The following is a 26,092-nucleotide window of genomic DNA, read 5'->3' on the forward strand; positions in this document are numbered from 1 at the left end:
CAGTATGTACTGTATTAGTGTCTTGCTTAAATACATAAATTAAACTGAGAGGACCGGGGGTGCTGGGAGGTGACTTACCCGGCACAGCACCAAGGTGACGCAGGATGGATCCGGAGTTATTGGGAAGGACCGTGAGATTCCATCCATGCCTGTAGAGGGAGAAGGGCGTGGTTATTAATGAGGTTGCACGCGGGAAACCGCAACGGACAGCGGATCTCAGCACGGAGGCCAGCCAAGGGCGGAGGCATGCAGAGATGGAGGCACCTCGTACTGAACACCTGCGGTTTGAGAGCTGAGGTCAGGTAATCTTCCCTGTTAGGTACAGCCAAGAGCCGGTTGACAATAGTATTTGTATGGAAGCTGTCCAACAATACTGTGGCATTGGAAGTCGGCTTAAATGAGAGCAAAGCAGTTTATTTATCAATCAAAAGAGTGATCAAAAACTTTGATGAGACTGCAGTGCTACACTGCAGGTGAAAAGTTTTAGTTCACACGCCGTGTTTTAGTACTCTGTTTTAATCTACTTTTAAAACCGGTTTGCCCCCTAGTGGTATACTGCAGAAACCAGTGTCTACACTTTGTAAACATCAAAAATGCAGCATTTGTACCACCAGAATAGCTTATTTTTTTTATCAGTGACAGAAACATGTCATATTTCCCATGGTTGGCTCATAACCCATGGAGGTCTACAAACGAGGAGACCACATAAGATACAGACATTTAAACAAGAGTAAACACAATTCTTTCATCTAGCACCAAAAGAAAAGCCTCAACGCAGGTTTCGGTTACACTAGATGATACAACATTTTGCTGTTCTTTCTGACTGATGTTTTATGCCTCGTTAATCATTTCTCATAAACGTTTTATTATTTCTTCGACCTTTTCGCTTTGTAAAGTAATTTGCACGATGGTGAAGAAATGCACAGTATGTCCCTTGTGTAGGAGTGTAGCACAAGTGAAAAAATTGGTGACTTTTACTCCTATAAATGTATAAAATTTCTCTCGACTTAAAAATACTCCTAACCTGAGATAATATTTTTATCTTAAAAGTGTATTAAAACTTTTGACCAGTACTGTATGATAAAAAAAAAAATCTATATTTTTACTATAAAGACCTCATATTAAACCCTCACAAATAAAGCCAAAAATTATTTGAGAACTTTAAAATGACTATGCTTTCCAGGAATTCTGAAAGCTGGGATATTGAACACGCTGTTTCATGAGATGTAGACACATCCAACAAAGTATACATAAGTTAAAGAGATAAAATGAAAGGAGGTGAATGGCTGGCTAATGTCTGTGATTGTGACGCCGGCCCTTACTTTGAAAATGGCTCTGACTTTCCCACAGGGAAGCCGCTTCCGTGTGTGTTTGTGTCCACTTTCCCACAATGCACTGCCACGTGGCAGTCCTTCTGCTCCACTACTCGCCAGTACTCTTGCTGCAGTCAAAAGAGAAGAAAACACAAACGATACAAAGAAAGAGAGGGATGAAAAGAGCAAGAGAGAACAAATGAAAATGTGTATGGTATGTTGATGCTCCAATACACTGACAGAAAAAAATAACCACAAGTTTACTGTGAGGTTCACCAATTCAAATAAGGACAGACTTTCATTTGTTACAAAGACGATGAGTATTAAGGCATTTCAAATATAGCTAGATCCAGAACCACATCCAAAACGAAGAAATGAATTCTTCCAGAAATATCACAATTTATTATACATGTGTTTATCAGTGTTCACCATTGGCAGCATTTGCACATTCCTCTGGAACAATGCCATAAGCATTAGACTATAAAACCCAAGGAAAAAGGCTGGTTGGATTAACACAGATGGTCTTCACTAGACTGAGTAGAACATCCAACCAAACGTTTTGCCTGAATTTCAGATATACTTTTTCCAGATGGCAGCACGCCATTGATTTAGGGCAGAGGAAGCGTACCTCGACTTCAGTTGCACTGGGCTCCTTATTAAAGCACATATTCATGGTATTTCTGGCAGTCCTGAAGAAGGTTGTCAAAGATACCGACCTCCCCTGGAAAGACAGAGAGTACGACAGCCGTTGTGAGCGAGGTTCGAGCGGTCGCCCTTTCAACACCCCATGCCTCCACGAGGCGATGCTGGTCATGCCCTTGAAGATCAAGGTGGTGCAGAAAGACCGGTCTTCGGGTGGGGGGGGGGTTGCAATTTGAAAAGCTGATGGAAAACAGTGGGTCGCCGAACGACCCTATGACCTCCTCTAGTCTCCCGGGCTCGGCCTCAGAAAATCAGCACTAAACGCAGAACTTTCCGGAGTTTCCTTGGAAGAGGGGCTTTGAAGCCGGCCATAAATCAGCGGTGGAAACGCCCGGGTTTGACGGCCTGTTGAAATGCGCTTGCGGCCATTGTCTTCGCCAAAGCGCTGAAGTTACCGCATTCTCAAAAGTCGTTTGCGACGGGCCCGTCTATGTGGATATTCAATTACAAACTAAAAGCTCCCCCGAGGGACTGATGCCAAAATAGGGGCCGTCGGGTGAGCCTGCTCAATGCATCGGGATGAATGCCGACAGCAGTATCTTCACATACAAAAGACATTTAAAATGGAATTTAGGGTGAAGAATGAGAATGAAATTCAAGTTTGATACAAATATACTTTAGACGGAAGTTGTTGTGAAGTCGTCTGGTGAAGTTGTTATTATACACTACAAAGTGCCCAATAACACACCTCACCAGTAACGACTGCAATAAGACCATAAACATTATGATCAGCTTCACAGAGACTTGTCTTCATAGAAAGTGTAAAAAACAATGTTGGCATTGCTGTCATAGTCACGATTATCACTGGAGGCTTTTGAAGCAAGTTTATAAGCCGGTTGTAATGTTTATTCACAGATTTATGACAAAGGTCATGGCTGTAGAGAAACAAGTTTGAGTAGTGTTTTTTAAATTACTCACACACCGAATAACTTTTGCTACTCCTGTTTGTACAACTGAGAAAACTCGCTCAACAGAATAGTGGGCTTGATTTCACAGTTTACTGAAGCATCTGCACCTGTCTGTTTGTGTGTTAGGAAAGCGTACAAATAGCCCACAAAGGAAACACCGGAAGACGGAGACAGAAAGGCTGAGTCGAAACCTGCAGTGTGTCCATCTCAGGTGGCTGTGTGGTGACCTACATAATGTTACAACAGACTGTGTGGTCAAGGGTGAGCAGGGCCTCAGTTTTAAGTGGGGTGGCCCTCCTGCGCTGAAGCCACTGTCAGCCACTTCCTTCTCTCTTACACACACGCACACAGACGCACACACACACACATACACATACACACGCACACAGACGCACACACACACACAGACACACACAGACACATACACATGCACACATGCACACATACGCATACACATACACACAGAGAGACACACACACACACACAGAGAGACACATACACACACACACACATACATACACACAGACACACAGACACAGACACACACACAGACACACACACAGACACACACACACACACACGGACATCCTGACAAAACACCTGCATCGCTTCCAGCTAAACATTACCAGCATACAGAGAAAGCCAACAAACTATCAAATTACACCATGCAAAGCTAACACTCTCCTTCCAGCACACAGAGACCAAACAGAGAGCAAGCAAACAAACTACTAATAGCAGCAAGACCAAAGTGTCACAACTTTCAGCAAACATTTCTGTGGTCAGCTCACAGAGGATCAAGAAAAACAAACACACAGTGTATCACACACATACTAATACGCAAGCATTGTAAAAACATGTGTACGAGCACAAACGTACAAACACAGCCTCTCCGATGCTGGTGAAGCATATGGCAGTAGAGCAGGGGCAGCCAGCAGCGGAAGCTCGATTGGTCCTGGTACAAACACAACCACTAGGCCAAGCAAACTGTGAGCCAAGGACCTGCAGAAAGCATGCTCTCTGAGTGTTCTGTGCGTGTGAGTGTGTGTGTGTCTGTGTGTGCGTGAGAGTGTGTGTGAGGGTCAAGCACAGCAACGTTCCCCTTTCTAGATAACTTTTTTCCAGGAGTATGGTCGATGCAGACGATGGTTGAGATCTCTGGACGTTGACCAGAGCCTGCGGCTTGGAAAATGGCTTCCGTTTCTGAGAGCACATCGCTGCTCAAACAGAAAAGACCCGTTTCCCCAAGACACAGCAGCCTTTCTGGCAGTCCAAACCCCACACAACACGATTCACCGCCATTACCCGCTCCCGCCCAGCGGTCAGGCTGTAATTTATTACTGTAATAATGAAGGTTGGCTTGAGTGGTCACAGGCAGCACAGTACATCATTTAGGCCAAGGTGCGGGACGCAAGCTGAGTAATGCAGGCGTGTGACTGGGTGACTGAGACTCGACAAAATGTAGTTGTCGTTGTCCTTAGGAAAGCATATAAAACGCACACCAGTTGTTTAAAGAGTATAAACCAAATGTTGCAACGTCCATAATTGCATGTTGTCGGTCGCAGCGACACTGTAGACTATAAACTCGTCATAAAGTAGGGTGTTGTATGGGATACAGAGAGCGACTAAGGCTGGTCATAAACCAGGATGGCGTACGATACACAGGGCAATACCTGTATTACACTGAACTCTCTGGTGGAGGGAATTGAGGGAGCAGCTCAAGGCTCGTAAGGAGGGCCACACAGATAAACACTCCGGTCGTACCTTGTATATACACTTGTGCTGGTCACTGAGAACGCCTCGGTCCTTGCCCTCTTCCGGTTCCTTCCGTTCCTGAGCGAACAGCCTCCGCCGGCCCATCTTCAGCTGCGAGCCCAGCTCCTTCATCTTGCTGCGGAAGCCGTTTTTGTGCACCATGCCGTTGACCAGGCCGTTCTTGGGCTCGTAGCGCGGCAGCGACAGGGAGCGCTGGGAGCTCTCCGAGTGGCCCTCCAGGGGCCCCTTCCTCCTCTCCAGGTTCTCCTTCTCGGCCAGCACCTCCTCCTCCAGCCTCTGACGCTCCTCGGGGGAGAGGGAGTCGTAGGAGAGCAGGTACTGGCAGTAGGCCTCCTGCAGCTTGGCCAGCCGGTCTTGGGCGGATTTGGGCACGCGCAGCAGGTCGGCCAGCTTGCTCCACTTCTTGAGGTCCGTCACCTGCTGCATGCCGCCCATGTCGTTGATGAGCTGGAAGAACCGGGCCAGGTCCAGCTCGCAGCCGCCTGGGGGGGAGAGGAGGGGAGTGAGTGTGAGTGAGAGAGTGAGAGTGTGTGTGTGTGAGTGTGTGTGAGAGAGTGAGAGAGAGTGTGTGTGAGTGTGAGTGTATGTGTGTGTGTGTGAGTGTGAGAGTGTGTGTGAGAGAGTGAGTGAGAGAGTGTGAATGTGAGTGAGAGAGTGAGTGAGAGAGAATGTGAGTGTGTGAGTGTGAGTGTGAGTGTGTGTGTGTGTGTGTGTGTGTGTGTGTGTGTGTCTCCTCACCACACCACATGTCAACCAGAAACCTGAGATCAAACTTTTCCATACATATGGACTTAATCTGACTCAAGTCAACCTTCCTTATGTGGAAAAAGGGAAAAATGGAAAAACATTTTTGTCTGCACTTACCATCATCAGCATTATGGATTAAATAAAAGTGTTACCGAATGAGCTAAAACGGCACTGATTGGTTTACGTAAAGCATAAACCGTGACACCATTTGAGGGCTGGGGCCTCAGACCGTTGCCTGAGAAAACACGGTCACGGTCTCGGCTGGACCCGGGGCCCTGTCTCTTGTTTCGGCTTTTTCTCCACCCCCCCCCCCTCGTTTCCCCTCAAACCCCCACTGCTGCCTTTGAAATCTACCAGCAGACATTCTCCATTTGTCACAGGACAGGCTCACAAAGAGACCCAGCACTGCGAGATGCTCAGAGCTGATTCCCCATCAGGGGGAGTGATAGCACTGGTCTTAGGTCAGGTATTGCAATAGCATTTCCAGGTCAAATAAGAGTGGAGCAGCACCTGCAACTGATTCCAGATCAGGTGCTGACCATTGCAGTGGGCTGTGTGATCTCATCAGAGATCCTCTCAGCAGAGTGAGTATAATCCCTCTTTAGTGGGGAGTTCAGACGGTCCATTCTACAGGAAACAGTCAGCCAGGGTTGGGTAGATTTAATGATTTAGACAGCAGACCTACAGACCTTGTGAGTGTTGTGCCTCTTAGCACAGTCTGTATTGAACATACCAGAGAGGTTTAACGTTTTTAAACAGAAAGTTATGTCTGTTATACCTTGAAAGACATGTCCAAAATGTTACAGAACTTCTGGCTGCTAAAAGAGCCCTCAGACCGAGTCAAAAAAGCAGACTGTTAAGGCTTTGCATTACGGACGCATGGCGATATTTGTGTCACGTGACATCGGCAACAGCCAAAGATACCTCAAAACAAACTTATCGGTAACATAACCAATTATTATTATAACCAAGATTATGATGGGCCAATATGGTGGCCCAACCCAGTTGCAATGCATATGATGTACTTAATGCAGCTGATTCAGTAAATTACGTCATAATGTCAGGCTAAAAAGGTAGCCTGATCGAAGCAATCACATCCTCTACTTCATTCTTTTTAATTCATCATTTTCACCAGGCAAATTCTCAAACAAAGCTATACAGAGACTCAGTAGACTTCTAGAGCTCATGCATTTCTTCTGTGAATACGGAAACTTGGTTGTGGTTATTACAAATGTAAATATCGTACAAATTTGATTTACAAATGTAAATCCGCATCACCCAATATGGCATGCCAAATATCCCTATCCATATTTCCCCATCATGCACTTCTACAACAGGTTAAGTCATGTGAGCAGACAGCAGCCTGACTCTTCACATGCTTTCGAAGCACAACACAGCTGGCATTTTGGGTAAAACACAGCCATCGAATCCTCCCTGGCCCTTGGAAAAAAACACCCTAAAAGATTAGATATTGATGTTTTAAGCTAGGCTGTTAAGGCTGCCTGATAACGATTGTGTAATGCTACCCCCTTGTCTCTATTGTATAAGAGGGATTAATAAGAATAGATTGCAGGTCGATCAGAAGACTGTCATAGAGGCAAGGTGGTGGTTCAAGCCACGTTAAGACCCGCTCAGCTATTGGGCTGTTGAACAAGGCCCTTAACCCCGCATTGCTCCAGGGGGGATTGTCCCCTGCTTAGTCTAATTAGCTATAAGTCGCCGTAGATAAAACCAACAGCTAAATAACACATTATTTGTATAAGTGGCGGTTTGGTCTCACCGATGAGAGGGGGTTCCTCCATGGCGATGCCCTGAGATTTGAGGTGCTTCTTGATGCAGGCGAGCCGCTGCACGTTGGGGCCCCAGCGGCGGCCCAGCTTGTGGACGTGCTGCACCTGGGTGACGAAGCGCATCTCGTCCTTCAGCTTGCACTCGGGCCGCCAGTCTCCCGGCGGAACGACCCGGCACAGCCCGAACGCCTCGGCCCGCGCCCGCACCGAGTCCAGGTACGCCAGGGGGTCCTGGAACTCCCGCGACCCGGGCCGGAAGACAGGCGCCTCCGGCAGGGTGGCCAGAGGCACCCTGCTCCTCTCCCAGGCTTTAGGCTCTGCTGGTTTGTGTAGGGCGGGGGTGGAGGCGGGGGAGGGCTTGCTGGTTGAGGTAGTGAGGCGGCTCTCGGCTGTGGGGGGCGAGGGGGCGGTGGGCGTTCGGTGGAGGTGTGCTTGGCGGCTGAACATCCGGCGACCGGCTGTCGAACGCCTGGGACGCTGGTGGACCTGGGGGGCGGGCTGAGGGGCGGGGACTGAGGCGGGCTCAGGAGCGGGCGGAGGTGTTTCCGGGACAACAAGCCCATTGGCCACGGCGACGACCTTCTCCTGACCCACCTTCTTGCTCCGCGTCTCCACGGGGACGGCCTCGACCTTGGCCTTCTTGGCGCCGCCCAGGAGAGGTTTCTCCCCCTTGGACACGCACCCCCCCACTGCCTCCAAGCGCCGTTTGGAGTTTCGGAGGCCCTCCCGCCCCGGTCGAACAGTCTCCTCCTCCTCCTCGGGACACCTCCCGTTGAGCCGGCCGTTGACCCTTACCCCGGCCCCGTCGGCCATTTTGTGCACGCCGTTGGACAATAGCACCTGTTTGCGTGTTTTTGCATTGCTACTCTGGGCTTTTCCTGAGAGGTGGAGGCGATGGTGGGCGCTGCCGCTGGGGCGCAGGTGGTTGCTGCTGTGGTGCTGCGGCCGGTGGGCGCCCGCCAGCTTGCCGCTGTGGAGTTTGGTTTTTTTGACCAGCTTTGCTTTGGTGTAGGTGACGTGGCCCTTGGTCACGGTGGCTGTGTACTTCACAGTTTTGGACGGCGGTCGGAAGTCTTTTGTTTTTTTGGCACTGGGCGCATGTGTGGATGATGCCCGCGTGAGTCCGTTTACTTTTGAGACCTGCCGGGTAAGAAAAAAAGAGAGATAAATTAAGAAGTACCACACTACATACCTCTTGGCAATAAGCATGGTGAAAAAATACCCGACATATTCCACACCATTTCATGAAGTCCACCATGTTGTCCTCACATTATTCTGCAGTAGAGATATGCTCCGTTTAAAAACAGGTATAAAGCATGGTTAAAGCATCGCTGCAATCTGCCACCTGTTTTATTGCCAAAGACAGGGGGAGATATTCTGGCTCCTCAATTAGACCAGATGCACAGCGCTCAGACGATCGTTAGGAAGAACTTGTGCCCTAATTAAAACTCCAACGATTCCAACGCTGAAAGAATTACAGCCGTTATGATCATTTAATTGCTTTGGATCTGTAGCTCCGCATACAAAAGCTAAAAACCATTTCGTGTGGATGACGAGCAAAGAGCAAAACTGCCCTATTATTCCTCAATAAACCAACTATGTATTCTAAACTGACAAAGAGTTCTAATAGATTTATTTATAAAAAGCCTTGACATAAAGGGGGTGTTGGGACATAAACTTGAGTTGCTTATTAACACAGCTGTCAAAGAATACATTGAGACAGAAGAAACCAGTAAAAAAAAAAAAATGTGCGCATGAGTATCTATATATAAAAAGGAAAATATGATTTCACTGAAAAATGGCTAAAAAAATCAACCCTTTACCCGTTTCCATGTAGTTTTCTTGCATGTTTTAACTAGCTTAAAATAGTTGAGGACAATAAAAAACTGATTTTTCTGACTGATATTGCAATTCATGGTGTGAAAAAAAGCATGAAAAAGTCTCTCCTGCAGATGTGTTAGGAAGCATCAACCTTGCCATCACACATCCAGAGTCTTCGAGGAACTTTCACTATGCAGTGCATCAGCGATTAGAAAGTCTGTCACAGTCACTGAAGGTGCTACTCGAATATTTCCTGCTTTTCTACTGAATCCTGTTCAACCTGTCGCATAATTAGCACTGTAACATAAAAACACTGTAGAGACTACACCAGAGTTTTTCTGTCTTCAGCTGATCTTAGCCCTGGGCTGGGTAGAGACCCACAAGTACATGAATATCACTTTAGTTATTTTATATTCACAGTGTGTTCATTTTTGAGAGGTTGATGGCAGATAGAAGTTATACAGAGACAGGTGGGCCACCCTGAACAGTCCGCTGGAGAAAGAAAATAACGAAAACTGTTTGGGGGGAAAAAGGCAAGGTGGGACAGGTCTGTCTACTACTGAGCAGTTACAGGATACAGAGAAACATTATTCAAAGATAAAGAGAGCGAACAGTCATTTCTGTCAGTAGAAAAACACACGAGCCCCAATGCAAGCACTGGCTACAGTATGTTAACGGCCACCTTTCTTACAGGGAAAGCTTAACTTTAACACCATTTTAACACTTCTCCTGTGCCCGGTCTCCATCCTCGCTCGTGTTCATGGTGACAGCCCCCACGCTGAGATCCTCAGACCTTTGTAGTCCTCACACGCGGAGGTGCTAACAGTGTGCTGCGAAAACACTACCTTTCAGACAGTGGGGCCCAGATAGGAGCACAGGCTCCTATGATCCTGTGAGAACCACAAACTGTGTTGAGCATTACACCCTTCAAGTCACCTCGACCCAAGGGAGATGACAGTGCTTACATTACTGGCACTGATACTGAGAGGTTTTACTGGACAGTTAAACTTTGAAAAATTATTTAAAAATAAAATAAAATAAAAAATAGTGTGTGTGAGAGAGAGAGAGAGTGTGTGTGAGGAAGAGAGTGTGAGAGAAATTTTTTTTCCAGTACTGCAGAAGATTTGAATAACCAACAAAAAACATGATAAATATACTGCTATAAAAACTACTATCTCTGAGAAAGGCTAATTACAGAACAGAACAGGTCAAAGATCAACAAAACCACCGTATAATTAGTAGGACAGCATCCATCGATACATGGGGCCTGTATCTGCTCTGCTTTCAGCTGGACACTGAAATAAACTAGCATTGGTAACAATTGCATTTGACTGTAGAATCAACATTTTTTGTCAAGATGAAAACTCTTCATGAGAGGTTTACTTTAACCCTGAACAATCCAGGATTCAACATCAAACTGGACACATACTCCCTCCAAACAGGCCAGTTTTACTTAGTGACATTGTGAGCCTCTGGATAAGCACGCTGTCTTGTAGGTCACAAACCTTTCCGTGCCGTATACGGCTCAGGTTCACCAGCGAAGCGAGGAGCCTACGCTCTTCCGCCACTAGAGGGCTCACTGGCATTACCCTACGAGCCTCCTGAGAGTTGGCACACGTGAGCGTGGTCTCGCGTCGCAGTTGTTTGGTCTACTGCAAGCGAGATCCCTCGCAGCTGCAGAGCTTGTCACAAGCCCGTGCCCAGGCAAGCTCGCTTAGAAGGCACACCCCCCAACCCCCCTCACTCGCCCTCAACCACAGAGAGAAGCGCGGGGGGGTGAACGAGGATGGGTGGGGGGGGGGGATACAGTGGCTGGAGGCAGGTTACGAAGACTAACATGACTGACTGCCAGGCTACAGAAGACTGACTGAAAAAGACGTAGAAATAGAAATGGACGAGGAGGAGGAGGAATGGGGGGGGGGTTAAAAAGGAATAAAGGAAAGGAAAGCAGGCAGGGCTCGGGAGCGGAATCGGCCGCATGTGAGCAAGGAGAGCGAGGGAGAAGACGAGGACGGATGACATCATGTGTTGCTATAGCCCAGCTGCAGGATAGCGGGGAAGATTAACGCCAAACATCTGCAGACCGCCGGCCCTGGGAGGGAGAGCTTAACCCTTCCGCCGCAGCCACGGCGACCGAAACGGAGCGGCTCGCGCCCGACACGGTCACCCCCCCCACGCGCCCCCCGCCTCGGTCGCACTCTGTGGCCCCCGGCCGTCCGTCATGTACATCACGGGGGGCTGCTGAACCGTGTACGCGCTCTGCTCGCCTCTGCCCAGCCCTCAACGCACTGCTACAGGAAAAGGCCAAGCACTTCACGAATAAAGCTTTCCACTATTCTTTAAAGGAGGAGAATATAGGTCAACATATGCCTCGCAGATCGAACATATGTCAACAGCATTACGTTGCTATTTTATTGTTATTGCAGCATTAGTGCTACTTAAGGATATTATCCTCTTCAGCTGTTATAATAATAACAATAATACTAATAATAATAATAATAATAATAACTACACAATGAGTGATAATTACAAAAGATTACCACTGAACTAGCAATAATTTCTGTTGACTACTGTAAATACAAGCAATTTAGAGATCTCATTTATCCCTTTATGCAAGGCGATGCGATAGCATTACGGAGACAGCGCGCGTACGTGTCCCGTTTTGCTCCGGCTTTCCCACCGCGCTCCGGAGAGGAGACTCTCCCCCCCAGCTGCCGGAGAACGTTAATCCCTCCAAATGACTGGAGCCCCGTTGCCAAGGATGGAAAAATCCGTCGGAGCAACACGTGAGCAGGCGAGAGAACAAAGGGCGATAACTTCAACCAATTTGTCTTCGCTCTCCCTGCTCACCGAGATTCATCGTTCGTTTAATTAATGAGTTACTGGGGGGGAACCGCGACGGGCCCAGGCACCGGCGCCCGGTCTTCCGAGTCGAAACGAGACGGCGAGGAGAGGGGGGAAGCCATGGCTCTCTTTATCAGCTAATGTGGTTTAGTCAGCGGCGTGCGTTTTTTGAGCCGTGCCAAAACTTCTCCCTCCACCGTATCCCTTAAAGTGCGCTTCGCCCTTGGACCGGCCGGCGCTTTTCACAGCTCGGCTAAATTTATCTGGGGCTGGACCTGTAACACGGTGCGGGGGAGTGGGGAGACCCGACTTTGAACTCCGCGGTTTCACGCCAAAGCGCCGACTCCCCTCCGTACCAGCGGCCTGAAATAAGCACGGATTTGTCTCCCTGATTTTCACGCTGTAACCGAAGTGTTCTCACCTTTCCATTTTCACACTATTGTATGTGCACTGTAGCAGTGTGCTATTTACCGTACTATAATGAGTCATTTCAATACACTAACTTGACTTCTGTTTTTTCATTATAAATTTATTATACTCAATAATTTGTACAAAAGGGGACATAATGGTCAAAAGTTTTGTGTGAAATGAAAGTTGAAACTTCATAGTACAGATATATAGTCACTTGTGTTAACCCACAAGCCACATTAATTGAACCCACTGGACATAGTGTGTATGGTGTACATACAGTTGACTGGTAACGCATTTGTGTACAAAATCTTTGGATGAGCGAGAGGCAGGGGATCAATTCCCACCTCGGACTAAGGCAAATCTCTTAACTTGATACATGTATCTGAGAATACTTTCTCTGTGGATGTTGGTACACATGGTCTACCATACCTGTGGGGTGTACAAGATGCAGAGCCTACAGTACATCAGAGGTGTTTGGTGTGTGTGTGTGTGTGTGTGTGTGTGTGTACTCTGGGTAAATGGTGTACTGTACCTGAGAGGTGTTTGGTGTGTGTGTGTACTCTGGGTAAATGGTGTACTGTACCCGAGAGGTGCTTGGTGTGTGTGTGTGTGTGTGTGTGTGTGTGTGTGTGTGTGTGTGTGTATACTCTGGGTAAATGGTGTACTGTACCTGAGAGGTGCTTGGTGTGTGTGTGTGTGTGTGTGTACTCTGGGTAAATGGTGTACTGTACCTGGGAGGTGCTTGGTGTGTGTGTGTGTGTGTGTGTGTGTGTGTGTGTGTGCGTGTGTACTCTGGGTAAATGGTGTACTGTACCTGAGAGGTGCTTGGTGTGTGTGTGTGTGTGTGTGGGTGTGTGTGTGGGTGTGTGTGTGGGTGTGGGTGTGGGTGTGTGTGTGTGTACTCTGGGTAAATGGTGTACTGTACTGAGAGGTGCTTGGTGTGTGTGTGTGTGTGTGTGTGTGTGTGTGTGTGTGTGTGTGTGGGTGTGTACTCTGGGTAAATGGTGTACTGTACTGAGAGGTGCTTGGTGCTCATAAACACACGGGGTCTACTGTACCTGCTTGCGGAGCTCCTCTGCAGACCGTCTGTAGGGGAAGCTGCTGGCCGCCGGGTGTACAGACTGCTCCCTCCGCGCCTCTGCTCTCTCACTCCTCTCCTTCACCGGCGTGGCCTCCTTCACTCTGGGCCTGTGGGTGGAGTCCTTCTCCCGCACGGCTCGGCTGTGGCCGTTGAACACTGAAAAGGGTAGAGGGAGAGTTTTTAGTTTTAAGCCACATTTACTGTGAGACTGCAACTAAACATCACAGGTCATATAATGCAGAACAAGGAAAACCAAAAAAAAAAAAAAGTAGCCTACACAAAGCGCAAAGACAAAGAAACACAACACATGGAGTCACAAGGAGTGAGAGAGAGAAAGAGGGAGACAGAGAGAGAAGAGAGATACAGATAGAGAGGGAGAGAGAGAGGGGTGGAAGGTTAGCACGTGACGGGGGAAGAGCAGGAGCACAAACGGCCAACTGTAACAGGAAACCGACACGGAGAGCGGTGACTTGGAGATGCACTCTGCGGTCTGGGGCTGAACCTGTGGCTGGCAGCCCCACAATGCAGTGCGGAACAGGTCACACGCTAGCATCGCAGCGAGGGAGTTTCAGATGGCGGGACTGCCCTCGCCTCGTCATGCAAAAACGATTCCCGCACTTGCTGCAGTCTTTCAGTCCAAAACAATTATTTGACCCAGGTCTTACAGTAGGCAATGTGTACCTACACACAGCTGACTGGAAACCAGCAGGTCTATACAAGCTCGAGAGGCTCTCGTTGCAATTACTGAGGATTGCTTTTGCTTACATACAGAAAATCATACTAAATATTATGCAGTGTTTTCGCAAGACCTCTGAAAAGTTTAAAGTAGTTCAGTTGAAATGCAGTTGTATATACAGCTTTCACCAAGCCAATTTGATTTCAAACGAATAAAGTTTGTCTGGTAATGCACAACTCAGTTCACTTCCCAACATCCTGCTATTTTTCAACTGGACACCAAATGCAAATAAGTCTGCGTCAAAATGTATGCGTCAAAATGTATTACCAAATATTCAAACATCTCTGATGTGTCAAAATGCATATATTTTACTGGCAGTGCACAGTGCATGTACATGGAAGCATCTACCCAGCCATAAACCAAATAAAAAGTTAAAACAGAAATGAAAATGAACTCATGGTACTTTTTAAGGTTACTTTTTAATGAAAGCAGTCCTCTGTAGCTGCAGAGCTTGTACAGACGTTCTGGTTCCTAGCAGCTTAGTTCCATGGCAGACTGGGGTTGACATGAAGAAAAGCCTGTGGATTTGTTTGGGGAAAGGTTGGGTGTTTTTGGCGGTGTGTTGGACTCTGACACACCTCGGCGAGTGCTCCGGCCTAAAGGCTAGCCGCAGCCCCCATACGTGCACCCTAGCGCATTCAGACGGTTTTAGCTTTCGCAGCAGAAAGCAGACAGCTCCGGTCGCTTGATAAACAGAGGGCTATTTGCACGCACAACTGGGTCATACACAAGGTCCCACAGATGGTTATTATTTATTTATTTCTTTGAAGATGACTGTTGGTATTGTTGTTCCGATAGCTCTCCAGCTTAGTAGGAATCTCAGCCAATAAAACAAAATGGCTTCCTACTTCGTTTACTGCTGAGATTCATGACCAGGGTTGTTATATTGAAATGGTGACCATGTCTGCATTGCGGAAAGTATGGGTTTTTGGGTTGCTTTTGGTACCACCAGGTGGTCTACTCTGAGCATAGTTCACAGTAACATGTCTAATATCAAATCGATTTCTCCACAAAGCAAAACTTCCGAAAATTGTAATGAAAGAGCAAAAAATCTATATTAAATATAGCGTATGCAATTGTGTAGTAAAAATATTGACACTTCAGGCAATTAACCAGATGGCTATTACAGTAAGTAAAGCTACGAGGGATTTGAAAACCACCCGCTTCTGGTCACAAGCCCAGGTCTGTAATATCTTCTCCCGGGCCAGAAGGAGCGATCCTTCGGTGACCTCGCACACCTGTTTACAACTGAAACAGAGCTGGCTGGCACTGCGTGTAACCCAGCTGCGGGCCAACAGGGCCGGGGTGCCATTTTGTGTCCCGGAGCGAGCGCGGAGAGGACGCTCAGCGATCCGTCTCAGCGGGGTGGGTCAGGTGACGGCGGCGGGCGCGGTCCGGTTGCAGCTTCCCTCCCTCTCCGGTTTCGGGGACAGGTTTCAGGGCAGGAGGGACGTTGCCCGGAGCGGAGCGGAGCTTTAGTTACGCCGCGAGCGGCCGATCGCTACGGACGCTCCAGAGAAGGCGAGGCGGCGAGCACCGCGCCTGAACTCACGGGGTTGGCGGGTTCGCCTGTGGGGTCGGCCAAGGGTTTGGGTGGCTTAAAATGGCGGCGCTCGGGGCGTCTCGGTGGTGCAGCCTGTAGAGCACTGACCGCATGCTCATTGCGAGCCGCGAGGTCAGCGGTTCGAATCCGACCGTCTGACATTTGTCGCATGTCTTCCCCTCTCTCTCGCTCCCATTCTTCCTGTCTCTCTATACTGTATACTGTTCAATAAAGCTGAAAAAGGCCTAAAAAATATAAAAGAAAAAAGAAAAGAAAAATGGCGGCCCTTTCAATGGTGAAACAGAGGGAAAGTCTGTACTTAGGCCGAGGGTTTGGGAGGTTTAAAATGGGAGTAAATGGTCGAATTGGTCAAATACGTAATTGTACTTAAAAAGTACTTTTCTGTGCACGATATCATCTTCCCTGGTTCGACTGAACCAACCAAGAGGACCGGAAGACAGGGTTTGCAATTTCTGAGAGTATTATATAGGTTCCAATAAACCAGACAAGCTCAGTAGTATTTGAATCCAAAACGACTAGTCTGGTTAGGTCTGGTCCAAAGTGCGAGACGGGGAGAGCAGGCAAGAGAGGACATGAGCAGTGTCTTCGGCGAGAGAGCAACGCGTCTACAACTGGAGCGAATTGAAAGGAGGAAAGCCGATTAAGCAAAACACTTACCGCTTAACACCAAAGAGAAAGGAATATCAGTCATAAGCGTGAAACGTGCGTTGGCGCCGGGAGAGGAAGTCAATCGAATCCCCCGGCGAATCAATACTTTTGTTCCGCTGCTGTACGAAGCTCACGAGCCCCATAGAAGGGGAAGTGGTTTCAACTTGCCTCCGACCTCAGCAGGTTGATTTGCGTACGTTTTTGTTGTATAGGCAAGCCTATGTGTACGTGTGCACGTGCGTACAGGCACATGAGCGAGCGGGGGGCGGTGTTGGTATTCGCGCAGGGTTAAGAGGCGTGGGGGCGGAGAAGCTGAAGACGCCGGTGGTGCGTGTTGCTACAGCTAGACGCTCATCTACTTCACCTCGGGCGGGTCAAGGCTGACATCTTCATGGCGGAGAGGCAGACGTGTACAGCTGGGGGATATGGTGTTATAGAAGCTCTCGCCTCTCCTTTTGTTTCCCGTAATCCAGGATAAAGAGCTCCAGGGGCTTGCGAGCATGAGCTACGAGCGCTGCTTGCTGCTGGTCGACTTTTTCACTGCTTTTCAGTGCCGTCCGGTTAGCCGCCGCAGGCTAAGGGAGCAAACGCCAGTCCCAAATCAAAGGACTGAGCTTGCGCAGAAGATGACAAGACGCTGACCGCACTATGACCACATGCTAACCGTCCCCAAATCAGTGTAGACAGTCTCCACAGCGCAGCATTCCTGGTTTAAACCACAGGGAAAGGTTTCAGCTAGATGTATGAAAATGTCTAGAGCGCACTCCAATACCTCATGAGTCTACCAAAACACTTTCCCTGGGTTTGTTTTCAAATAGGATAAGATAAGAATTGCAGTCACCCAATCCGCCTGAAGCAGGAAAGCAAGGCAGATGCAAATGTGTCTGCATGTTTTTCAGCCTGAACCCATCCTGCCTGTGTGTTGCAGCATTTTGAAAGCCCGACCCAGTTTGAACCCGACTTTAAGAAGTGTGACAGTACAGTAGACACACCCTGGCACGTCTGATCTGCCATAATGTTGCTGCTGCATTTGCATTTTAAAATCCCACGCTTTCATTTGCAGCTCAGTCAAAAAGAATGTATAAATTTTCCTAGAAACCTGATTTTCCTATTGATGGCTGCTTCCATCACAGTCCCCTGTAGATTTTTCCCCTCTGGCTCTGTGGCATCCATTAGCCTATGTCACTTTTATAAGGAGCTTAGCTTAGCTTAGCCTAGCCTAGCCTACAATGGCTCATGTGGTGCTAGGTCCAAAGGTCCAGCCCAACCCCAAGTCTAGTATAAAATCACAGAATAGGGCCTGAATCAATCACAAACTCTCTGGTTCTGGCTGAAGATTCTAAGTGCAACAGTCAACACCTCTGACCATTTTAAACTCAACTGTCTCTGGAGACCACCGTTAAATAGCTAATATTGTCTGACGTATTGGGAATCTATGCAATACTCTCAACAAGTGCAAACCCCGCCTTCTGGACCTCTTGGCTGGCTGAATTGCAAGAACAAATCGCACACAGAAAAGTATTTCAACACAAAACAACCATGTATCTGACCCAGGTCTGCTGCGTAATAACATGCCCACCACTCTACCTTTGACTGTGTCAGAATTCGATACCCCCCATCCTCAGTGAACGCTGACTAACCACGCACCGAACCAACAGCAGATTCGCTTTCATTACCGCTGACAGATTATTTAGTTTTTTAACATGACATGTTGAATAAGCAAATCCCCCTAACACACCTGCTAACTGGCACTGTAAATTCACACCTAACGCCATTTTTCCCACGAGCCCCTTCTGGGGCGTGTCGCAGGAAGTATCTCCTAGCAGCCGTCCTCTCCCCTGCCGCAGCTGTCTGCCCGAATCAGGAACGCCTTGTTACCACGCTTCCCGCTAAGTGCTAATTGGAGTGGAATCGGCTCCTTGCCTTCCGGAGAGATCCGCAGTCTTTGCGTGGGAGGGGACGGTTATGGGAGGCTGGAGGGGACGGCCGCAGATCTCAATACTCGCGAACACGATGTTTCTCGGTCACAAAATGACAGTTGTGAAGGTAAACCTGTGTATATTAAACGTGGCTGCTTATCGTCAGAGAAACAATATGGCGAGGACACGTATGGGTAGTCCATGGGGCGTAACCCAGAGGAAATTCTGAAAACCAACGAGCTGTGGTTTCAGTTGAGTGTGTGTTTCATTGACTGGTATTGTTAGCAGCCAGGTCAACCATTTAGGTTCAAGAGAGAAAAGAAAGAATGTGATGGCATGATCTTGAGAGATTTAGAGATTTCCTATCACTGCAAAGTAGCATCTACACCAAGAACCTGGCACCTACCGCATTCCACAACAAGAACTATAACTATAACGTTCTGTAAATAGCCTATCGGCTATGTCATCCACCATTTTGAACTTGACACCCATAAAATTTTGATGGGTTTTCATTGGCTGCCAGTGTTATCGCTCATGCAGCTAGAAAAAAACACTCTGAAAGTGAGCCCAACGGTATGGTTCACCGCTATCATCGTTGCTATAGTTCTGCTGCGGACTCCACTTGAGTTATAAGATTTTTGAAAGGACGTGTTAATAGTTACGGTTATAGTTATTGTTATTGTTATAGTTCTCGGTCTGGGTGCAGACGGGCCTTCGCTCTGACCGCGCGGCGGCGTACCGTGTCCGTTAATGGCCGGCCTCCCCGGGGGCTTGCCCTTCCGCGGCGTGGACTGGCAGGATGTGGACGGCACGCAGGCTGCGGGCTTGGCCTCCTCGCACTCCTCCTCATCCTCCAGCTCGTCTTCGTCCTGGGAGCTCCCGAAGTACGCCATGTTGCTGGGCAACGCCGCCGACCCTGTAAACGAGCAGTGGGGGGAGAGATGGGAGTGGATGGGGGGGGGCACAGAGAGAGGTGAAAGGAGAAGAGGGGGAGAGAGGGAGAGAGAGAACAGGATGAGGCATCAAGGTTAAGGAAAGGAGGAGCGAAAGAGGTAGAAGGAAGGGATCCAGGGAGAGAAAAAAAGAGGGGTAGAGGTAGGGCCATACAATTAGATAGAAGAGAAGAGCGAGAGGGTGGGGTAAAAGAGAGAAGGGGAAGGGATTTGGAAAAGGGAGGACAAGAGAGGGGAAAAAGGGGGAGGAAGAAAGAGGGACACCTTAAAAAACAAGGAGAGATGGAAACAGCCTGACTGGGGTTGAAAGAGGAGAAGGCTCTCCCCCCTCTCTTCAGGAAATCTGCTCAGCTGACAGAACAAGCGCATAAGCTGCACCGCGCTGGAATTCTAATCCCCCCCAAATCTGCTGCTTTAAAACTTAAATGGGATTATGCACTCTCCCAAATAAAAGACACCGCTTTTACCGAGAAAGATCCCCCAACACTGTGTTTTCTGTATCACTTACACAATAGACTCCGCCGAGAATGTACTCCCTCACCGCCAACACGTTCGACATCCGACTCTCGCAAGCGCAGGCCTTCGCCAAGCTGACGCTGGGAATAATAAATGTGGCCGAGCGCATTACGATCCCACAGGAAGAGAATATATATTGGAAGAAATATAATGCGTTATTTGAATTCCGCTCCGCGGTGACGGTACCTTGGAAAGGACTGCGTATGGCAAATTAGTCTTGGCGTTTTCTGTCAAACGCGATCAAAACTGAAATCTAAAAGATTAAGAAGAGTGTTTCAAAAGAGGCAGCGTTCGACCGCGAAACTCGTTTCACCTCAGCTAATCCGGTTATCAGTTTAGCAGGGTAATAATCCATTTGTATTACATCTCGCACCGCGGTTCCTGCCCTCCTAAAAAAAAACCATGCCAATTTGCTACCCTTGCAGTGGGGCCAAAACCTAAGCTCGCGATGCAGGGCATTTAAGGGAGTCGGAGCTTCGTTCCGACATCGATTTGTGTCACAGCATGTTGTAGGCTGTAGGTGCAGTGGAATACGTGCCTCCCTGCCTTTTCCATAGTGGGAAAAGGTCGTCCTTAAAGTGGGAATAGAAGTTTCTCAGGGGGAGTCGGGTGGGGAGTTTAACCCTGAACACCAGGGTGCTGTCGGAGAAAATGCGAGTCACGCTCTCCTTGCACTCAACATTTCTCTCCGCCTCGATATAAAGAGCTCCTCAAGAGCGCTTCGTCAGTCTGTGACGTCGTGCGATAAACCAGAAATAATCGCCACTGTGATGAGGCAACGGAGACGTTAGTGTTGATATTTGCTTGTCTTCCCGCACTGCTCAGAGGCAGACCTTTAAAAACAGAAACGCCCGTAAAATTTCTGGACGTGGAGCAAGAGCTCGGATCGCACCAGTCTGAGGGCTCAAGCCCCCTAAGGAACGGGGTGCGTGCCACTTTCACGCAGCGCAACAATTATCGTAGTCTACTCACATATAGGAACGGTCCCATAAATTAACCAGCGATGCACTGCGTTCACGAGCCAGCCTCCATAAACCTGAACTCATTAGTCAGCTGTAAATCTGCATTTATATCTCTGTCCGCCGCTAACGATGCACTCGTTAAAGCAGTCTACGGATGAGGCGACTGTGGGGCGTGGGATCGGCTTAAACCACAAGGGGCGCTCTGGCGGGGAAACGCTCCTTCTGCACCTTAAAAGGTTGTGTGTCGTACACCTCTCCGGCGTTTTATTTTAGGTGCACGTTGCTTCCAACGAGTCATCATGATATCCATAAGATGTCTGTTCTGAGCTAGCTCCAATGAACTGAACGTTGTTGAGTGCTTGGATTTGTTTCGGCTACAAGGCCGTGTTGACAGTGAACGAGCATATCGTTGCGATGTCACTACCTCACGGAATTCCAAACGGCTCGTTTAAATGCACGTTTTCTTCATACGAATTGTAGGTTTTGCATTCTGATACTTGATATTCAGTGTTTTCATAACACCTTCAACTCCTTTATAATCCACATAGTAGGGGAAATGTCAGTTTCCATAAGAGGAGACCTTTAAAAAGAGCCACACGCAAGACGTGGGGTGGTCTTATGCGCGGATGCCTCTTAACCCTCTGAAGAGAACAGTTTCTGGAATGTTCTTTCAGAATTCTAACTCAGTCTTATAGAACTCAATTGCTCTGAATTACCAGTAGTGATTGGTACATCAGTATCGGAATATTCAGTTGAGAACATGCTAATCACATATTTGTGATCTTGCACCTTAAAAGGGGCAGTTCACCCTTTCACCTCAAAGGTGCTTTGGGGGAAACTTTGCATGGACACAGCTGGCAAACTATTCTCAATTAAAATAGTTGATGTTCGAGAGGAACTGGCATTATTTGGAAAGATATATTGCTGTGAGCTTTTCAAACATACATCTTTTGCCAGAAAATGAGTAGACTGCTATATAGAGCTCTGTTACTGTATATGACTGCAAACCGCATCGAAAAAGTCAAATAGAGAAGATTCGTCACACCTCAGCGGAACCATCAGGATGGATAGATCGTACTCTGGGTAAGTGGAAAAATACTTTCTTTTCTGGGTGAACTCTAAATGGTTATGGTTATACAAGTCCCTCGATAGGGCTGAGAGGGTGGGGGTTGATCCCTGCAATGGCACGTTCAGAATTGTGAACAATTCTCTGTTACGCTCTCTGCTTTCTCCCTGTCTGATTAAAACTAAAAATATAATAATAAAATAATAATAATAATAATAATAATAATAAAAAATAAAAACAGCCGCCCAGTTAGTGTGGACGATTAATTATCTTTTGAAAAACCCATAAAGGCCAGGTTTTCCGCAGTCGTGTATGGGGGGGGGGGGAAACGGGGAAAAGGTGGGTCGGATGACCGGCGGGTTAGGGCGTCGGGTCCGACCCCTGGCTTCGGCATGTGACCTGTTAATCAGACGGGGGGCCCGGAGGGGTCGTGACCCCCTGGGCTGTGGGGGGTTTGGTGGAGAGGGGAGGGCAGGAAATCCAGGTAACAGAGAAGTCTTCTTTGTCCGAAGGCCAACAGGGACCTTCGAGGCGATACGATCCGTCTCAGCTCCCACCCCCTGGTATCAAGCCTTCATCACTCCCATACATTGGGAATACATTCTTAGACAGGGGAGGGGGTCATTTCAGGGCTCAAATAGCGTAAAGCAACAGGGATCCGTTACACTGCCAAGCACGGAGCCATTAAGGCTCAAGAGGCTGGCAGTTTCCACTGCTAACATTTCAAATGCTTTCATGAGAAGGATACCTGGGCAAGCAAATAATCTTCAAGTGAAATAAAGTAATATCATATTTACACTATATCCAAGTTTTTGATGAAAGCAGAAAAAAACATTCAAAGGGCTAGCAAATACAACGTGAATATGGGGCATATTTGGTGAAAAACACATTTTGAACCACAGCAAAGACAAACTGCATGAACCAGACAAGTCGTGTGGTCCAAAACAATGTATTTTTCAGTAGATAATCCAAGTACAGCTAAAATTCACCGATAATAAAATATTTAATATTCAAAATGCATAAATGTTAATTACTACCAATATATTATCTATCGTCTACGCTAAAGTTCTATTCAGAAGTGGATAAATTTAACTAACCTTCATTGTGCCACGTACAGTAACCTGAAATTAAATGTACAGTAAAGCTACAATTAGTTTCACAGAGTCCAAACGTTAGAATTCAGAATAAAAAGAAAGGGTTGTACAAAGATGGATGAATTTATACAGAACATCTGAATTAATGATCAGACCTGCATTTAAATCAAACGAATGCTAATGGAGGAAGGCCTTTTTTCAACTGGAGGACATGTATGGGGGGAGAGATGAAAGGCGATGGTTAATGTTATTTAAATGTAGTAATGGGTTTCAATGACGGGTGTAGCACCTCTCCATCTTGCAAAGCTTTACTCGCACGTGTGAATGTGTGTGTGCTAGGTGTGAACGCACATGCGCGGTATAGTTGAGCACAAATCCCACCGGCTCAAAGGCCACTTCATAACATCCGCTGAGGGGAGATACAATAAAATACAATCACACACAATGCTGTGCGATTGTGTGTGCATGTGTGTAATCAGGACAAAGAACAAACACAAGCTTGGCTACCTAAACTACTCCATAAATAACAGACTACAGACAACGCCTTGCTATAGTGTAAAAATAAGCTAGTATCGGTTAGAAGTACAAGCTGTAAAATGTATAATATACAGCATTCACTTCAGACAGGCTGGGGAGACATTTAATTCAAACCTAATAAAAATGTGTTTATTTTACATCGAGTCGTACATAGCAGTCCCACAACCAGGCCACGGCAGACTGAAGTTCCACAAGACTGGGAGTATGAATGTTTTATTCTACCCTTTATCCTTCCCCACACCACTGTGTATATACGTGAATATCCATGCCAGCTTTCTAGCAGCCGACAGCAAGATTCCTGAGACGAAAAAGGCCAGGGGTGATTTATAAAACAAACAAACAAAGGCCACCGGTAATCAACTTTGAAAATGACCCGGTTAATTGAGAAAATGTCTGCAATTACTCTGCTCTCATGTGGCAGGGGGAAAGGTCAGGGAAGAAATGGCAAACAGGCAGCACAGCATTGAGGCCTCCAGCCCTCAGGCGGAGGGTGGTGGGGAGGGGGGCTGGTGGTGAGAGGCTCCTGACCGGACCTCCAGAGGGAGAGGGTGCCTATCCGGAAGGCGTGGTTTGACTGTTCGTGGCTGGAGACCCAAAACCGGTAAGTGCCTGTCATCTTTTTTCTGGACTCGGAAATAAGGCCTCGCTCCGTTATGAATTTTGTATTACAGGCGAGAGAGAGAGAGAGAGAGAGAGAGAGAGAGAGAGGGAGGAGAGGGTGAGAGGGAGAGTGTATCAGTGAGACAGAGAGAGAGAGTGAGTGAGTGAGTGAGTGAGTGAGTGGGTGAGTGGGTGAGTGGGTGAGTGGGTGAGTGGGTGAGTGGGTGAGAGAGAGAGAGAGAGAGAGAGAGAGAGCGAGAAAGAGAGAGAGAGATGAAGACATGCCTCGGGTGACACTCTCTTTCAGCAGAGAACATGTGACATGCTTATGACTTCCATGCAGTGTGACCAGCAGCTTGGACTCTGGGCCAGCTGGGCCTCAAGATTCAAAACCAGCAGGCCTTCAGAATCACCAATTACATATGCTTTTCTTAGACAGAACCGATCGTAATTAAGGCGGAACACACCCATTATATCTTTTTCAAACAAAATACATACTGCATATCCGACTGTGTTGAAACTAAATCAAAACACTGACTTCGCGGAGAGCACGTGACTCCTAGTAAACAACATTTTCTAAATCAGTAGTGGCTTAAAATGATAGTTCTCCTACACTGGACAGAGATGCTGCCAGCAGTTAGCATAGCCACCGCGGAGCGTCAGAAAAAGGGGACGACCCCCACAAACTGGGTTAGCCGCTCGGTTAGAATCAGCCGATGCATTATTCAGCTGCCATTTCCGCCATTAGACGAGGCAGGGCGCTAACGCTAGGAGCGATTCCGAGTGGCGACGCACCTGAAAGAGCCTCCTCTCTGTCACCGCGCATCAGAGAGAGAGGGAAAACGAATCTTTTCAATAACATTGTGTGGAAAACCACGGCAGAGAACGCAAGAGGATTACGGATTATATCTCCTCCGATTTACATTCCTGAATGTCTGGAAATCCATTAACCCAGTTTGCCCTCCGCGGCAGAGTCACAGGCAAATTTAATCAGTCTGCTCGCTGCCACGGCGAAGCCCCCCGAGCGCGGTTAATTGAATTGAGATCGGCCATCTTGTTCCGGCTCCGAGTCACTTCCCGAGGAAAAAAAGAGAACCGCTCCCGAACCCAGCTTAGCCGGTCCGAAACGCTACGCCCAAGTTTCTAGGAACAAGGGCCGGGAAACCTGCCGCTGACGCGCCGCGTAGCATCGACGAGCCGTCGGTGCAAAGGTGAGGACGGCGGAAAGTTCCGGAAACAGCCTGTTATGCAAAGCATGCTCCGTAAAAGTCATTCATTTACTACTGTAGGCACGCTAACATGTACAGTACGTGCTCCTAGCAAGCAGAGGGCCACGTAACGGAGCACTGGGTGCTGATAGGCCCATGTTACAGAGGGCTTTGTGTGACAGCGGCCAACAATAACCCCTCTATCAGACACCCAACTCCACTCCTGGTTGCCACTCCACAGAGACATCCACTCCTTGTTCCCTACGTTCCTTTGAGGGGGAACGAGTATGAAGAAGCAGCAGCATTTGAAGTCCAGACTTCGATCCTCCAAACACAATTTCCACAGGAGAGGAGAAAAGAAATGAGGCGATAAAAAAGGATTTGAACGAATGGCATTATTGCCGAACTGTATTTTCTTAGATTTTTTTTGTGGACAGCATATGTTACCCTACATTGCATCAGAGAATGAACAATGCCCAAGAGGGATTAAAAATATATCCGTTGTGCGAAAACAAAAAGAATGTAAAAAAAAAAAAAATTTGCCCAACTTGCTATGCTGTTGAAATCCCAGCTGAATACACACTGGAGACTACAAAGCAGTCACTGATGGGCCGGAACAAAAGAACGGAACAAAAAAAATAACAATTTTGCCGCAAAAAAACAAAGGACATATTCAAGCCTACTAGACGTCGTTTTTTGCCAATAGTTGATTATTTTGTCTCATTATTCAACGGTTTTTATCGTGCTGTCAGGGCGAGCGGGGCACGTTTGGCAGGTCTGTCAGATAAGATACGTTTCATTGTAAGCGAGCCCCAGCGGACTCCGCGAACAAACAACCCTCTGACCTCCCGCTTCTTACAGGGGAGGCAATTGATCTCTTTCAGAACTAGAATAAACGG

General features: G+C 47.7%; 1 protein-coding gene across 2 annotated transcripts in view; it reads right to left on the bottom strand.

Moving 5' to 3' along the window:
• jarid2b (jumonji and AT-rich interaction domain containing 2b) overlaps positions 1 to 26,092 on the bottom strand; it is a 136,300-nt gene that overhangs the window by 11,895 nt on the left and 98,313 nt on the right. For both annotated transcript variants that reach the window (XM_061253763.1, XM_061253764.1), the window contains exons 5-11: positions 18,997 to 19,173; positions 13,368 to 13,546; positions 7,224 to 8,373; positions 4,685 to 5,178; positions 1,942 to 2,034; positions 1,323 to 1,441; positions 79 to 149 (exon numbers count right to left, since the gene is read on the bottom strand). In XM_061253763.1, coding sequence (XP_061109747.1) covers positions 79 to 149; positions 1,323 to 1,441; positions 1,942 to 2,034; positions 4,685 to 5,178; positions 7,224 to 8,373; positions 13,368 to 13,546; positions 18,997 to 19,173 — 2,283 coding nt within the window. The remainder of the gene's footprint in view (positions 1 to 78; positions 150 to 1,322; positions 1,442 to 1,941; positions 2,035 to 4,684; positions 5,179 to 7,223; positions 8,374 to 13,367; positions 13,547 to 18,996; positions 19,174 to 26,092) is intronic.

This window comes from Conger conger, chromosome 9 (assembly GCF_963514075.1).
Source record: "Conger conger chromosome 9, fConCon1.1, whole genome shotgun sequence".
NCBI classification, from domain to species: Eukaryota; Metazoa; Chordata; class Actinopteri; order Anguilliformes; family Congridae; genus Conger; species Conger conger.